General features: G+C 41.3%; 1 protein-coding gene across 2 annotated transcripts in view; it reads left to right on the forward strand.

Moving 5' to 3' along the window:
- Nucleotides 1–1,697: 1,697 nt before the first annotated feature.
- UXS1 (UDP-glucuronate decarboxylase 1) overlaps nt 1,698–15,931 on the forward strand; it is a 54,965-nt gene continuing 40,731 nt past the window's right edge. The window contains exons 1-2 of one of the 2 annotated variants that reach the window (XM_071430748.1): nt 1,698–1,905; nt 13,357–13,384. In XM_071430748.1, coding sequence (XP_071286849.1) covers nt 1,809–1,905; nt 13,357–13,384 — 125 coding nt within the window. In that variant the 5' untranslated portion in view covers nt 1,698–1,808. Of the gene's footprint in view, nt 1,906–2,239; nt 2,347–13,356; nt 13,385–15,931 lie in introns of those variants that run through there. The other variant, XM_071430749.1, reaches the window with a different exon arrangement.

Consider the following 15,931-nt stretch of genomic DNA (forward strand, 5'->3'; position numbering starts at 1 on the left):
CAGCTGTAGCTTTTTGATGGCCAAATTTACTGCTGGTATAAAATTCTGCTACTTTTTGAGAGATTACTACACAAGATGAATTTGGAGCTAGGTCATGTTTTAAATGATCTGTTATTCCCTTTACTCCATGTACCCAGAAGCAGTGGAATGAACTCACAAGTTAGGTATAGCAAACACAAATCAGAGGAAACAAAAATCAAGAGGAAAGGAGTGGCCTTATAATCAGGGCCCAGGGTTAGGAAATCTCAATTCTCAAGGCTTCCTGAAAAAGTCCCTTTTCTTCCACAAGTCTCACAGAGGGGGATATTCTTAATCAGTGTGCACAGCACCTTACTGCACTTACCCTTCTGACTCTTGCACATTTTTTTCACTGACTTTACTCCTTGTAATAAGGAGTTAACTCTTGTTAACTGTGTGAGCCTCTGTTTGACTGAGGTCATAGTTTCTTGCTGTAAACAAGCTGGATTTCTATACTGAAAAGAAGAATTTATTTCAAGAACATTTGCTCTCGCAGTCTTCTCCCGTGGGAGGCAACTGTGAGAAAGAATATCCCTTACCAAGTGTGTGGAGGCCACACTACTCAAGGGGAAGGTCAGGCTGTGGAGAGAGATTTCTCTTCAGATTAAGTGCATTTGCTGGCAGGAGAACATGTTTTGACACATGAAGAAGGCACCTACCCTTCCAGGCAAATACCAATCTGCAGTTTGCAACAGGCCACTTGAGATAGAAGCTGCAGTAAAAATATAATAGATATTAAACCAACTGCAATCTTGCTATCCTGAACAGGGGTAAAGTCATAAACTACAAGTTGGCAGAAATGTGGGAGAGAACGGGGAAATCCTCACATTTTTAATTTACAGAATCACAGAAAGGGCAAGATTGGAAGGCACCAGGGCAGGTCATCTGATCCAGCCTCTGTGTTCAAAGAGTGTCATCCTACTGCACCTTGAGGGGGACCTTATTACAGTCTACAGCTTCTCACATGGTGGAAGGGCACACACTGACCTCCCTTCTCTGGCAGCCAACTACAGGACCTGGGGGAATGGCCTGAAGCTATGGCAGGGGAGGTTCAGGCTGGGTATCTGTGTTTTTCACCCACAGGGTGGTCAGGCATTGGGACAAGGCTCCCCAGGGAAGTGGTCACAGCACCTAGCCTGACAGAAGCATCTGAACAATGCTCTCAGACACTTGATTTAATTCTTGGGGGTGTCCTTTGCAGGCTCAAGAGTTGAACTTCATTATCTTTGTGGGTCCTTTCCAACTAAAGACTACTCTGTGATTCTGCAAAATTGCATCCAGGTGGTTCTCCTTACTATGCAGATATGGACAGCGCATTGGGGACGAGGCAGACAGCGCTTTCAAAGCACCGGGTACTGAAGGTACCAGCGCCACGCGCGTGCTGTGTATGAGAGCGTCCACGTTTGCCTGCTCATTCCAGCAGGTTACCACCCAAGGACCACCACAGTGGCAGGCGACAAGTGACCTAGCCCGCCCGACCCTGAAGCACCCTGAAAGACCGGACGAGGCCAGCGGGAGGCTACGGGCGCGCTCCATTTCCCGGGCACCCCGCAGGGACCGCGCGGCCGGGACCGGACCGCTTGTCATGAGGGAAGCGCGGGCCACGCGCATGCGCCGCCACCGCTCCGGCCGCGTCCGCGGCCCGGGAGGGAAGGGGCGGGCGAGGGAACGGGCGCGCGCTGCCGCCGCCGCGCCTGCGCGGGCGGTTCTGGGGCGGGCGGAGCGGGGCCGAGCGGAGCCGTGGGTGGCCGCGGCCGTGCCCGGCGCTCTGCGTGCCGCTGCCGCGGGGCATGGTGAGCAAGGGGCCGCTGCTGCGCCTGCTGACCGCCATCAACCGCAGGAAGATGAAGCTGCTCATGGGGCTCGCCTTCGTCGCCTACGTCGCCTGTGAGTGAGCGGGGGTGGGGGCGGGTCTGGCACGGCCATTCATTGCCCGCTGGCACGGCGCCCCCCGTCCCCTCCGCCCGCCGTGCGGGAGAGGAGGAGGAGGAAGGGGATGGGGAAGATGTGGCGGCGGCGGCACCTCCCGCACCCCGTTGCGCTGCCCGGTTGCGGGCGCGCCGCAGCTCCGGCCCGGCGGGGCAGGGGCTCCCCGCGGGAAGCTCCGGGCGCGGGGCTCGGGGCTCCTGCCCTGCGGAAACTTTGCCGCGTGCGGCCCTGCCGGGCGTCCCCCGGCAGCCGGCGCTCCTCTGCCCCGTCCCGAGCGCAGTAAGGGCGGGACGTGGCTCCGCGAGTGTTTCCGCAGCCGTTCCTGTCCTCAGACCGCGCTTTGTCCGCCCCGATAGCCACCTGGTAGCGGTGAGCAGCCCTCAGGGAAGATTTTCCAGGGTAGGCCTCGTGTCTGGTTTTTGTAAAATCCTCCCAAGTCCTTTGAGGGCTAAATAAATGTTTGTTTATTAACTCGGCGCGTAGCTGGAGTCCTGAGAGCCGGGGAAGAGGCACAGAGGTACTTTAGAAAATCTTAGAATAGCCAGTGACGGGGATGTTTATGACTTCACTTACTAGCAGTGACTCAGATAGATTTAAAATGGATTTAAAACGCTATCCTGTCAGCTCTCTTCCCGTACTTGTTTCTTCTGTTGCAATTTTAATTTATTTTATTTTATTTTAGCCGGTTTCGTTTTCAGACTCCGGTAGATTCTATGCAGACAGCACGATACCTTGTCAGTTCAGATAGGGAGCAAGCCGTTCTCTTGCTGCCTGAAGGCACATAGGTATAGGTGAGCTAGCTTTGTGTGCATCACATTTCAGATCCTTCCTTTGGATTTGGGAAGGTGGAGAGGTACAACACAAGTAATTTTGTTAGAGGGGGTGGTGTTTCCTACCACAGAAACACAGCAATTCCCTTCATTACCATATGTTACTGTCTTTACTGGACCTCACTATTTAGGTGCTTCTGTTACCATTGAAGTTGTGTTTCAGTTCTGACTTTCAGGACAGTTTGTTTGTCCGAGTGAATTTAGGTCCCTTGCATCTTGACAGCTTAATGTCAGTTCTTTTTTTGAAAGACTTACATGTTTTGCTAAGAGTGATAGTTTTCAAAACATAATTTAATAGGCTGCTGTGAAAACTGGATTTGAGTGGTAGGTGACACAGTCATTGGGACCTAGCTATTGATTATATTCTCTGGACAGTAATTGGTGTTTGCTTTCTAACGTTGTGAGTAAAAGTTAGCCTTAAGGAGAAGCCTTCTGACTGCTTGTTTTTTGGGATTCAGAAGGAGAGGGACTGCAGGTCAGTGTGGCAAAAAAGTGGCTTGAAAAGGCAATAAGTTGGTGTCTGATGGGAACATGTTTTTTGCAAATCTAACATGCTGTGCTTTCCCATCTTTTGACTAGAGATCAAAAGTTGTGGAATCCTTAGGTGTCAGCTACATGGTATGGTATGGTATGGTATGGTATGGTATGGTATGGTAGCAGATGCCACAGCTCTATCAGATTCTAGAGAGAATATTTTTTGTTTGCTTTTCTCAGGAGTAATTATTTATGATCCCATTCACCTACCCTAAAAGGGTACTCCTCACAATGTTACTGAATCATCACTACACTCTGCTTGCAGTCAAATAATGCCTGACTGAAATAGCAGAGAATCTGAGAAAACTGAGCAGCTGGTGTAGGTGTATGTGCTGGCACTTCATACATTCCTTCTTTCTGAAGTACTCTCCAAATGACTAAGTGTTTTTAGGCTGTGTGCCTCCTTTCCATGAATTTCTATTCAGTATTAGGGCACGGGCATTCAGACTTGCAGCACATTTTACAGGGAATGGAATAGTTGGCAAGGACATTATTTTTTTCTGAACTAGAGGACAGGACTTTTTAAATAGTGCCATTTTGTCAGCCTGTGTGTGAAACCCTGAGCAAATGTTTTGGGAATGTAATTTAGAAAAATATTGTATTTCAGAGAAATCTTTTGCCTTTGACTGCAAATTGGTTACAAAGGTGCCTGAAGAACTTCTCTGTGCGAGTTTGCAAACTAGAGAAAGAACTTTTGCATACAGTTGAAAGGCTGTGAGCTATTTCACTCTCAAGAGTCATTGAGTGGCTCTCTTGATAGTTTCACACAGTGGTGGATGGCTGGGCTGTGTTCAGTATCTCTGCTCCCCAACCATACAATGACTGAAATTTCTTTGCCGTGCACCAGATGAAGGAGCTGGTCTGGACTGAGATCACCCTTTTGTGTTACAGCAGTTTGACAATGTGGGTATTCAACAGCTGTTTGGGCCCTGCTTGAGGAGGTGGTGCACAGTGGTAAAATGGGATAAAAGCTGGCAGTGCTGCTGGCAGTGTTGCCATCACATGCTTTGCAGGTGTACACTTAGGAGCCTGTCTCCGCAGGAGTCCTGTTTACTTTGGTTGGAGTAGCATCATGGCATGATATACACTGTTAGAGTCATATTTATAAAACCCCTGGAACTCCTTTATGAACTTCAGTAGGTTCCCTAGTAGCACTTAGAGCCAGAAAGATCCTTAGTTTGGATTTGAATTAAGGTAGTATTTGATGCCTCATTTCTGTAAGTCTAATTTATATTAGTTTTAAAAAATCATTCACTCGAAACATTGTGCTATGCATGGTTTGTATGTATAAAAATAGAATTCAAAAGGAGCATTTCTATGTAGCAGGCAATTAAAAGCTGTTGTGACTTAAGCAACTGTTTCCTGGAAAAAGGAAGTGAATAAAGTTTAAAATTTACCTTTACCTTTTCTGTAGGCGCTGGGTGAAAGGGGTGATGTTGTTCCCCACTGCCCAGGTGATGAATTTGGAGATACTGCAGCTGGCAAGCTGTCTGAATCACTCTGTAATATGTCAGACTGCTAGTCAATTTTTTATTTATACTCTTCATAATTAGCTTACTTGACTCACCTTCAGTGCTGTCTTCTTCTGTGAACATTGCATGACTATACTATGCTACATATAGTGGGAAACCTTGCCCAGAGGTTGAGTTTGCATTGCCCTTTTTTAAAGGGAAAAAGTCTTCTGCTCCAACTTTCCTCTGATTTAACCCCAGCAGAATAGTGCAGGAGTGCTAATGCTAATCAAAGTGGGGTGGAGGGGTGTGTGGAGGTGGACTGAAACAAATTCTTTCAGTCATGAGCTCCACTTACATCATCTTGAAGCTGTTGTGAAACCACAGCTTCAGAACATGAGGTGATTATAGAAGTGAAGTGGGTTTAATTGATTTTTGTTGTCTGTAATGAGAAATGTAGACAGATCATAAAAGAGCAGTGAATTAAATCAATAATGTTAAAAAACTTCAGTGTCACCACAATATGAATAACTTATATGCAGGCTGAGAGTGTTCTTCTGTTTTTAAAAACCCCATCTGTGTGATGGGATGTCAATACATAGACACCTTAAACTCACTCCCTTGGAAGTTTTAAGAGTATATTCAGCTTTATATGGACATGCAACCATGCTTCAGTGGTACTGTCTTTGCAGAATCAGAACCTATTTAAGTTGTTGGAAATACACTTAGAATCTTGTAGTCAGGATTTAAAGACCAGAGCTCATCAATATGCATGGTTTGGTTTAATCTTGATGCTACTGTAAATAATCTGCTGATGTATGACAGGGCAGTTGCATGTTCTTAATGAAAAAGTTAAGAGCTCTATTTTTGGTAAAGTAGAGGAGTTCTCTTTACTCATTTGTAGATCAAATGGTTCTCAGGAAGTATATCAGTAGCCTTGTTCCTTTTCCCAGGGGAAAATGGAATAGTAGGGTGCTGTCATGAGATCTAAGCTTAAGACCTCATTTCCTTTGTAAGATAAGTTATAGCACAGCTATTAGAACAACTTAAAAATGAAATGTCAAAATAATGTGAGCGAAGTACATCCCGTAGTATAGTGGCTTGACTTTTCACAGCATTTGCTAGTTTCCATGGTTGTTATCCTTTGTTTTATAGGATTAGCCTTTTTTTTTTGTCAGATTTTCATCAGCTAGGAAGAATGCAATATTCGCGTCTCAAAATATCGAGGTATGAGTGAGCTTTCCAGTTTGAATCTCACCAGCCCCTTGCATGCTGCTTGTCTTGCATATGTTCAAAAGGAAGATTAAATGTTACTTAATGTTTTGTTTTGATAAGCTTTTACTTCCACTTTTCATAAGAGAAGAGCAGTTATCAAGTTGGTCTTCCCCTATTGCTTCAGGGTGTCTCAGTGTTAATCAGCATCAGAAATCTTCCTTCCCCAGCCATTTTTAACTAGATGTCAGGACTGATTGGCCATGGAAGAGTTCAAAATGGTTGTGTAGGATATCAGGCTTGCTGGCTGGGTTCACATTCACCAAGTTGCCTTTCTTTGTGGGTTTATGCAAATAGGCTCACTGTTGTAAGAGCTTCCACTTCCTTGCTTGTCAGGCTTGCAACTAGCTGTACTCCTGTAGCTTATGAAAATTTGTTCATGCTTCAGTTGTTTGTCAGGAATAGATGGACTCTGACTATGCCTTGCTAGCCATGATGTTTTAAAACAATTTTTGGCATCCTGGAGAAATTAATCTTACGGTTCCTCTCTTATCTCCATTTAATATTTGTCTTTCATCTTTTACCTCCACTTAGTATTTGTCTCTTCTGCAGCATGTGCAGGAGACAGCCTGGTCATCATTCCACTCAAGGACAAACACTCCTTCTTTACCCTCTGTTTTTGCAAAGGGGAATATTTCTCTGACATTTATATTGCTTGTCTCTTTTTTTCTAAGGTTAGTTGACCAAAGCAGAGTTTGGTTGAAACTGGTAGTTTTCAGCATCTCATTTATGGACTGGACAGAGAGAGAGGTGGAGGTTATGGCATCAATTTACCTGAAGGGGTTTGTGAAAAGTAGCTGGGAAAAGTGAATTTGTTTGTTACAGTGCTGACCATTGGAACATTCTCTGAGTCCACTGAAAACAATCTTAGCTATCAACAGATGGGTCAGTGGAGGAGCAGTGGTAAGAATGATATGCTGAAGATATGAGGCAGGAAGGAGTAGGAACAGAGAACTTGAAAAAAGACTAAATAGAAAATTCCAAGAGAATTTTCCATCTGGGAAACTAAGAACAAAATTCAGTCATAAAGTGATGATGCTAATTGAAATGTAAGAAAAAGTACCCTTGGCTACCTTCCTATGCAGTATGAAGCTCCATTAACTCTTGTAAAGAAAGAAAATTTGCATAATGTTATATCACACAGCTGTGGGAGAGTATTGGCTTGCCAAGGTTTAAGCGTTTGTTCTTAAGAGAGTGGAGAAATTTCCTGCTGATTGTGTTGCCTTTGTTTTGCTAGTTGATGACTAGCTGAAAGGTTGACACAGAGCTGCAGTGGTGCTGTCCAAGATACAGAGAGAACATCTTTCCCTTAGCAAACCCTGTGTCTTTGTGTCTAGGATACTTCTCATGTGGGAATAGTTCCTATCTGCTGTCTTTGATTTGGGGCAGGAACTTTACTGTTGAGCAAGGCATCAGTTCAGGAGATGCAACAAGAACTATTTGCCATACAGAGATAGATTTAGACTTACCAGAGGTGTATTTTTTTTTAATCTTTTTTAATACTCAAGTTGTACTTTCCCCAAAGGCATAATCATAGACTTCATTCAGGAAAGTGACATTTCTTAATACAAAGTTATGATTAGTAATCGTATGTTCTTATCTCCACTAATATTGTGAAATGCACTCATCAGTAAAATAATTTTCTAAAGCAAATTGACATACTGCTGGAATTACAAATGGACTACAGTTGAGAGGGTTTTTTTATTCCTAAGGAATCAAGACTATAAAAGGTGATTTTAAATATATTGGCCAAATCATAAAATGGTTTGCATTGGATGAGACTTTTAAAGATCATCTAATCCAGCCCCCCACTTCCCTGGGGGAATGTTCTACATCTTTCAGTAGAACAGGTTGCTTAGAGCCTGGTCCAACCTCATGTTGTTTCCAGGTGTGGGCCATCCACAACTTTTCTGGGCAACCTGTTCAAGGCTTGCCACTCTCATAGTAAAGAATTGCTTCCTTGCATCTTATTTAAACCTACTGTCTTTCAGGCTAACACCATTGCCTCTTAAGGGTCCTCTCACTACAGGCCTTGCTGGAAAGTTTTTCTTTACTGTTCTTGTAAGCCCCTTTTAAGTAAAGCCACAGTAAGGTCTCTTCAGAGCCTTTTCTTCTCCAGGCTTTTCTAGCCAGCTCTCTCAGTCCTGGTAGGAGAGGGGTTCTTTTCCTCTGACCATGTGCAGGTGGTGTCTCATGAGAGTGGAGTAAAGAGGAAGAATCACCTCAGTTGACAGGGTGACCACACTTCTTTTGGTGCTGCCCAGTGTTTTTGATTTGTTTTCTGAGCTGAAGGTGCACATTGCCATTTCATGTCCAAATTTTCTACCAGTACCCCCAGGACCTGCCTGACAGGGCTGCTCTCAGTCCTCTTGTAACCCAGTCTGTACTCACACTGGTTGTTGCTCCAACCCAGATGCAGGACCTTGCACTCTATGAGGTTCATGTTTGCCCATTCCTTAAGCTTGTCATTGTCCCTCTGGATGACATCCCTTCCCTCAATACACTTACCAGCTCAGTGTCATCTGCAGACTTGCTGAGGATGGGCTCAATGCTGTGTCTGTGTCGTTAATGGAGCTACTGAGCAGTACTGGTCCCAGTGCACCCCTCTGACGGACACCAGTTGTTACTGATCTCCCCCTGGGCACTGAGCCCTGGGTGCAGCCACCCAGCTGCCATCTCTTGAGTAGTCCATCAAAATCATATTTCTCCAATTTAGCCACAAGATGTTGTGTGGGAAATAATAGTTTCCTAAAGAAAATAATTGTTTTATTTACATTATTAAATATGTAAAATAATTAAATTAAAACTTTAATGCAATTGTATTAAAAGCATTTTATGATTTCCCTTTACATATTCTCCCTCTTTGTCAGGTTCGTCTGGAAACTAAAACCTTATTTATTCCAGGAGACTGAAGTTGCTGAGTGACTGTTGAGAGTCAGATTTAAGCAAAAAAAAAAAAAAAAAAGAAACCCAAACCCTTTTTTGAATGCTGCTGCATCTCTCTGAAATGGAAAATTTGACGCAATTCACTTTGGATGTTCAGAGCATAGTTTGCTCTAAAAATTCTGATTATGACTGTATATCAATTCATATTTTTCCTGCATGCTGTTTCTGTGAAATCTATTTGTAACAAACATCATCTTGTAATCTCTATATTTTGTGGCGCAGAAGTTGAAAGGTGGATGATACAGGGAAAAATCCCAGTGCTTTCAGCTAAATCTATTTAGACAAAAGTTTGTATAAAAGTTTCTTTAACAGTCCTGAAAATGCAAACAACAAAGTAATTGGGAAAGAATATGGTTTTAAAAGAGATTGCATCTGTTTTGGTACTCTATGGACATCATGGTTTTGCTTTTTAAAATATCTGTTTTAAAATGTACGTGATGCTGAAACTAGTGATGTCACTAATAATTTCAGATTGAGTGTATATTACTGTTGAGGGCCTGTGGTAGTCTGTGACTTGATTTTAATGTCATTTAAAGAGATGCAGAAAGGAGGAATAAAGATACAGGCTTCTTTTAGGATTGTGTTGTAGGCATGGCTGGTTTGTATCCAAAGGATAAGCTCCTGGACTATTCCTTTGCTGACAGTATCCCTGTCATTGCAGTCCTCTGCATTCAGCGTCATTTCAGAATGGGGCTTCTCTAGAAAAACTGAACAAACTTTTAAATTTCCAGGAATGTAAATATATTCAGTAGGAACAAAACCAATGCCAAATTCTTTACTCATATATGACTAATTGCCTTTAAGGGAGGTTTGAGAAGTCTTGAAAACCTACAACAATTTTACTGTAAGACTGTGCCTGCCAGGTAGTTACAGCTTAATCTCAGTGGCTGGGGAAAGAAACAAAAAAGCATTTGGGTTTTCTACAAACCTTGAGTGATTGTTTAGTCAGATAAATGTAAATACCTCTTTAATAAAAATACTGTGATTAGAGAAATCTTTTCTTTTATAAAAGAGACTCTTTTAGAGAGTTCTTCATCATTTCACTCAAGAGATGATGTCCTTCCCTGAAGCCTTCACTTTAAAGTGTAATGTCTGTGGGAATGATTAATGGTTAATTTACTTTACTCTTCATAGTACTTGCAATTAATCCTTGCAAAAATGCTACAATAAAAATTATTTCATTATTTTATGAAAAGGATGCAAAGGGGAAAAAAAACACCTCAAATAGGTGTAGTCCTATTTTTACTCTTCCTACAGCCCATTAAGCCAGGCTACAACAATTCAGATATTCTGCTCACTTCCCTAATGCCAATTTGCTATGACCTTAATCAGTCATTGGGTGAGGTTTACAATCCGTCTTTGAAAGTAGAACCCCTGTCTCCTTCTGTTGTAGGTGAGTGTCTGAATTGTTAGGTTACAAGTCATGCTTCTGTCTAGTCCAGTGAATCATGAATTCTTCCCTTGCACAGAGTTTTGGTAGATGGCAGGAAGACTGTTTATGAATGCCCTCTAGTTGGATAAGTTGGAAGTTCTTCACAGAGTATGTTCTGTGTGGCTTTGGGGGGTGAGGATGTTAAATCTCTACAGTCTGAGAATTGGCACAGGACTATTATCCTGGATTAATACCTTTTGGCTTAAAAGATTTGGCTTTAGACTTGAATTTTTAAAACTGGCTTTTACAGTGAAGTTCTGGGTTGTGTTAGTGTTTGCTCAAATTTGGTCCATTAGGAGTCTCATGCTTTTGAAAGCTGGGTTTGTGTAGTGCCTAATTTGTGACCTTGCTGATGTGGAAGATTTTTCTTAACCATCTGTGTTTGCAGCTTTTGGGGCCTTAACTTGATGGGCCTGTCAAGTGGTTTTGTGATGCCTGTAAGGATTTTCCTCTTGAATTTAGGCTTGTAATTTTCGTCATTCTGCTTGTGGATTTGGACCTACTTACCTCTGTGTTTCCATGATTCTTGCCTGAATGTCAAACCAGCCTTGACTTGACCTTTAGGGCAAGGAAATCCTTTGTGAGCCAGGCGTGATTCTGGTTCTGCTGCTGGGTAAGCACGTTATATAAACAGCTGTGTATTTGGAAGAAAAACAGCCAAACCTTATTTCCACTCTTGTACAAAAATATTAGCTCTGATCCCTTCAACCTTGGTGTAAGCTCCATGTGAGCACCAGTAGCCAGAGATCCTTTTTAGAATTGCATATTCAGAATCCTTTATGAAGGCAGTCAGTATGTTGAAGTGAGTTTTTGCAATATCTCTCTACACATGAGAGACTTCAGGGTTCTTCAGATCTCTCTGTATGATAGTTCCTGTGTGATTAATTTTGCAATTTTATTTTTTTTTTAGTGGTACCCAATACACTTTGTAAAAGTTTAATGCAAGGTCATGTTCTCCTACAGAACTGAGATATCAAAAACAGTGTTTCTGCAAGGATGTGAATGCCTTTTTGAGCTTCCCTTCCCTGCTGTGGGCACTGAGCACACACAAGTCACATGTTTTCTTTAGGAAGCCAGTTCTTTGAATGCAATGTGGCTTCACTGTCTGTGCAACAAAACTGGGAGGGTGGTATTTGTTGCAGCTGGCCACTCTTTTTTTTTTCTTCTTCAATCAATTCCTACTTCACCAGCTAAACCCAGATGCTTCCTGCCACTGCATAACCACTTACATTCTGTTTTCTGTAGCCCAGAAAAATAATTCTTTGTAAGTATAGCTCAGTCCTGTTTAACTGAATCATTGTTTACCTGTTACTGCTGGATTGTCATCACTCATTGAAAGAAAAGGGTTTTTTTCCTTAGTGTTGTCATACATAATTCTAAAATCCTAGCCAGAGGGTAAATATCTTGAATTTACTGTGCTGAACACTGTATTCTGTTTTCACCACATTAAATTTACTTTATCTAGTTGACACAAAATCCAGGTTATTTAAAAATTCAGTTGGATTTTATGGGTCATTTGTTCTAATAAAATAAAGCTCCCCTATCTTTTCCCCAGAAGATGACAGGTGTTTTTATGGTATCACTACAGATAACACAGAGCCCTCCCACAGTTTATTTCTTAGTCTGTCATGGATTCTTTTGAGTTACTCGTGAATTACTCAGCAGCACTCAGCACTTAAAAACAGTTCAGTAGCTTTCCCATCCCCTGAAGGCTAGAACAACTGCATGACCGAATCCTCATTTGTGTCATCCCCGCTCCTCCTTCCTGGGAATGTCTCATTTCTCCTGCCTGGAAGGTGCCTGTGACTGTAGCAGTATTTTTGGTTTTGTTTCTGTAATACCTTATCCATGAGCTCATTGAGTAATAGTGATGGAAATGTATGTGCAAAGCCTAAAGGTAGGCAAAATATTTTACAGCTTACAAAATCTGTGGACACTTTAGAAGTTTTCTGTATGTATGGTAATGCTGCATAGGCTACTCCCTAAGACCCAATGTAATTTGGTCCTTCGCTTGAGCCTTGTCTCTTAAAGTGCAACTCCAGAATGATTTTCTGGAGATGTTTGGAGTATATTTCTTGTGTTGCTTGTTTTGCAAAATCCCTTACAGAACTGTTCCATGTTAAACTTGTTTATCTTGATGATGCAAAGTTGTCAAGTGTTCCTTGTCAGTGTAGCCTGGTTTATGGCTTCTAATTTTTTCACTTTAAACTACATTCTGTTTCCTAGTTGAAAGTTAAAAGTAAAGTCAGTGTTCTCATAGTCTTCCTATAATCTCCTAAGCCCTGACCAGTTACATCTTTTGGTCTTTGATTTTATGTTGTGATTTATCTTTCTATAAAACTTTTTCCATACAAAGAGTAATAAATGAGTTTTGTTTGCTTACTTGTAATATAATTTACATTGCTTACTTGCAATATAACTTACATTGTAAGTTATATTGCTTAGGTGTCTTTTGTGTTTACATCACATTATCTATGTATTTAGACAGAATTATATGTGTACACAAGCACTTGCTACCTTTAATGCTGGACTCCTGAGGCACCTCTTTGGACTGGTTCAGCTCTAGCCTGTAATGGCTCTTTTGTCACTCTGCTGTTTCCAATTTGTGTGGTTCAGGTCCACAGGGCTCCTTTCTTGCTCTTGTCATTTTTTCCAGTATCCCTAATAAACAAGTGTTCTGATTTATCCAATCTGTGTGCAGTCCCAAATTACAGGTTAGATAATTCCTGCGTATTTTTTTACAGTCCCATGTAATATCATCAGAATTCCACCCATACTCTGAAACTGTGTTCTAGACACTTATGTATGGGAGGTGTATATGTAACTTAGTTTGTGATTGGCATACTTAATATTGTCTTAAATTCCTTCTGATGATAATACGAAAAAATTACTTTGGGTACTGCTGTATGACATTTGTAATCTTTTCTCTCTTCTTATTTTCCAGCTGTATGGGGAAACTTTGTCAATATGAGGTAATGTATAAAATTTTTGTATTGACTGTCCTTATGTTTAATAAAATTAACTTACCTTTCCTATCAATATATGTATAAAGCAGGGAGAAAAACAGCAGCTCACACTTTTGTTTGGGTGGTTGCTAAGTAGCTGATACCATTTTTTTTTAAAATAAAAAGTGTTCAGTCTCAAAAATGGTTGTATATGTGCTGTAGATCTCATCTGGAATTTTACTGACACTTCATCTGCTTTTCTTTTTACAAATTCATCTTCTGATTTTGGCCAGTTGGTTGGCATACCTGTTTGTATAGGCTTGGATTCTGCTTTTCCTTAGCACAGATGTGACTGTATCTCAGTGATAATGTGGACTTAAATATTGAAGAGCAGCACATTGTCCACTGCTTCCCATTATTATATTTCTGTACCTAGAATCAGAAATGTGCTTTGGAGAGTTTTTCTTCCTCCACAGTTAATTGGTAGAAAATCTGATGATTTACCTGCTGAAAAGCAGAAAATCCTGCATTGTCCCCTAGAAATTTTTCCTTTAGAAACAGAAAGACAATATGTATGCAGAATATGCAGATTTCCACATTTCTGCTTGCATGTGAGTTTGTCCTGCAGGAAAATTTACTGGGAAGACACAGCTGCAAAAGAAATTGAAGAGAATATGGGGACAGCTTGTTGCCTACAGCAAAGTCATTGTGTATAGAGGACAAAATATTTTACCACGTTGTTTTGCTAGTAAAGGGTTTTGGTATTCTGTTGCCACTTCTAGCAGCACATAGTAAGGAAAGTTTGAGACAAAATAAGAATGAATTTTCTCTAGGCTCTAATGCACCCCTGACAGCTTACCCTGGGAGTCTGTTCCTATCCCACTCTGCTCCTCTCAGAGTTTCCCACCCTTGATGCAAAGAGTGCTCAGCTGTCAGACAAACAGCTGCTGGGCTGCTGTAGGTTGCAGATGGAGATATCAGTTAGATTACCATGTTATCATGACCAATGAACTATGGCAGCTTAGCAGCTGTTACATGAACAGCTGAGCATTTCTTAACAAAGGACAAGAACCTCAGAGAGGGGTTTGAGGAGGACAGGTGGGTGTGGGATCCTGATATTCCTGTTTATTTCCTGATCCTGTTTATTTCCTCATAAACTGTCCTTAAAAATTCTGCCTCTCCCTGCCTCTGAATTCTTGTTTGAGATGTCCTTTTTAGAGCTGTTGAGGGTGAAAATTATTTCTGAGGGACTGATGTTGGTCCTCAGCCAGTAAGATTGTCTTCATTAGGAAGAAATGCTCATAAAAAAATAGATTGCTGAGTGGCCAGTCCTTGAGTTGCAGGATTTTACTGTGAGTAAAAAAAGTAGGAATTATTTTTGAGGGGAACTTCTTAAATTCTGAGGGGGTTTCCATATTTTCCTTGCTCACTTATAAGAGAGGAAAGACTATCTGTTCCACAGTTGTTTGCATAGTTTTTTGTAAATTTCTGTTACTTGGGTAAACATTTTCAAAATCCACCAGGATAGCTTAAAACCACTTCTTTATAATACATTCATTCAACATTAGCTTCAGGGTTTTTATTGCCACTAGTGCAATAAATGACAGCTTGGTTTGAACAGATAGTTCAGGGAATGTGTGTCTTACCGTTGGAATTTACTGTATTCTTTAGAGATACAAATGAATGTGGTCAGTTAGGTCTTTGCCTCAGTAATAGACGGAGTTGACTTTCTTAAAAAGTGAGTTTTACAGAGGGTTATGAAGGGAATCATTGCTTTAACTTCTAACAGTGTGGTGTATATATATATATATCTGCTTAACAAAGGATCTTCTGTTTCTCTAGGTGTAGTGAGTTCAGGTCCCAACTAAAGGAGCTCTGTTTTCACTTGAAAGTGCTGCATTTTATGTTGGATACCCATGATTCCTCTAATATGCAAAAACTTAACTCCTGTGAGATAAATAATTCCCCTTTCAGAAAGTTGAATTGAAAAAAAACCCCAAAAACATAGTAACACAAATGTTAGGAAAATTACATAACCTTGATACAAGAGGTAGAATGTAAAAATGCATATTCTACGCTTGTAAAAGTTTACTCAAAAGTGAACATAACTGAGACACTTTACCCAGTTAGATGCTAAATAAGACCACACAGATTTGTGCAAGACACTGGCCTTTTTAGACAGTATTCTATTTTCATGAGTTACCACAACATACTTCATCCTTGGCCTCATGTCAAATGAGTAACATTTGTGTGAGAAGTCAGTATTGCCCATCAGGCAGTTACTGAAGATGTGTTTTAGTGCAGTTGGGGTTTTTTCCCATGAGTTTGGAAAAGTTCAAAGTCAAAGTGGGATACATTTGCCTAAGGGAAAAAGTGTCAGCATACAGTAAGCAGAGACCCTCCAAGAGACATTTTGGGCCTTTGCACAGTAAATTTGCACTCAAAACCAGTAATTAGACACTTTTCTAAAATACAGGTAATTTTCTATATAAAATGAATGTCATTTTTATTTGTACTGGTCTTTCCTGTGGGCTTGGTTCAGTTTCTGCCAAACTGATGGATTTCAATGGAAAT

The sequence above is a fragment of the Agelaius tricolor genome, unplaced genomic scaffold, assembly GCF_023055355.1.
Source record: "Agelaius tricolor isolate 1412-34295 unplaced genomic scaffold, bAgeTri1.0.p SCAF_7, whole genome shotgun sequence".
Taxonomy (NCBI): Eukaryota; Metazoa; Chordata; class Aves; order Passeriformes; family Icteridae; genus Agelaius; species Agelaius tricolor.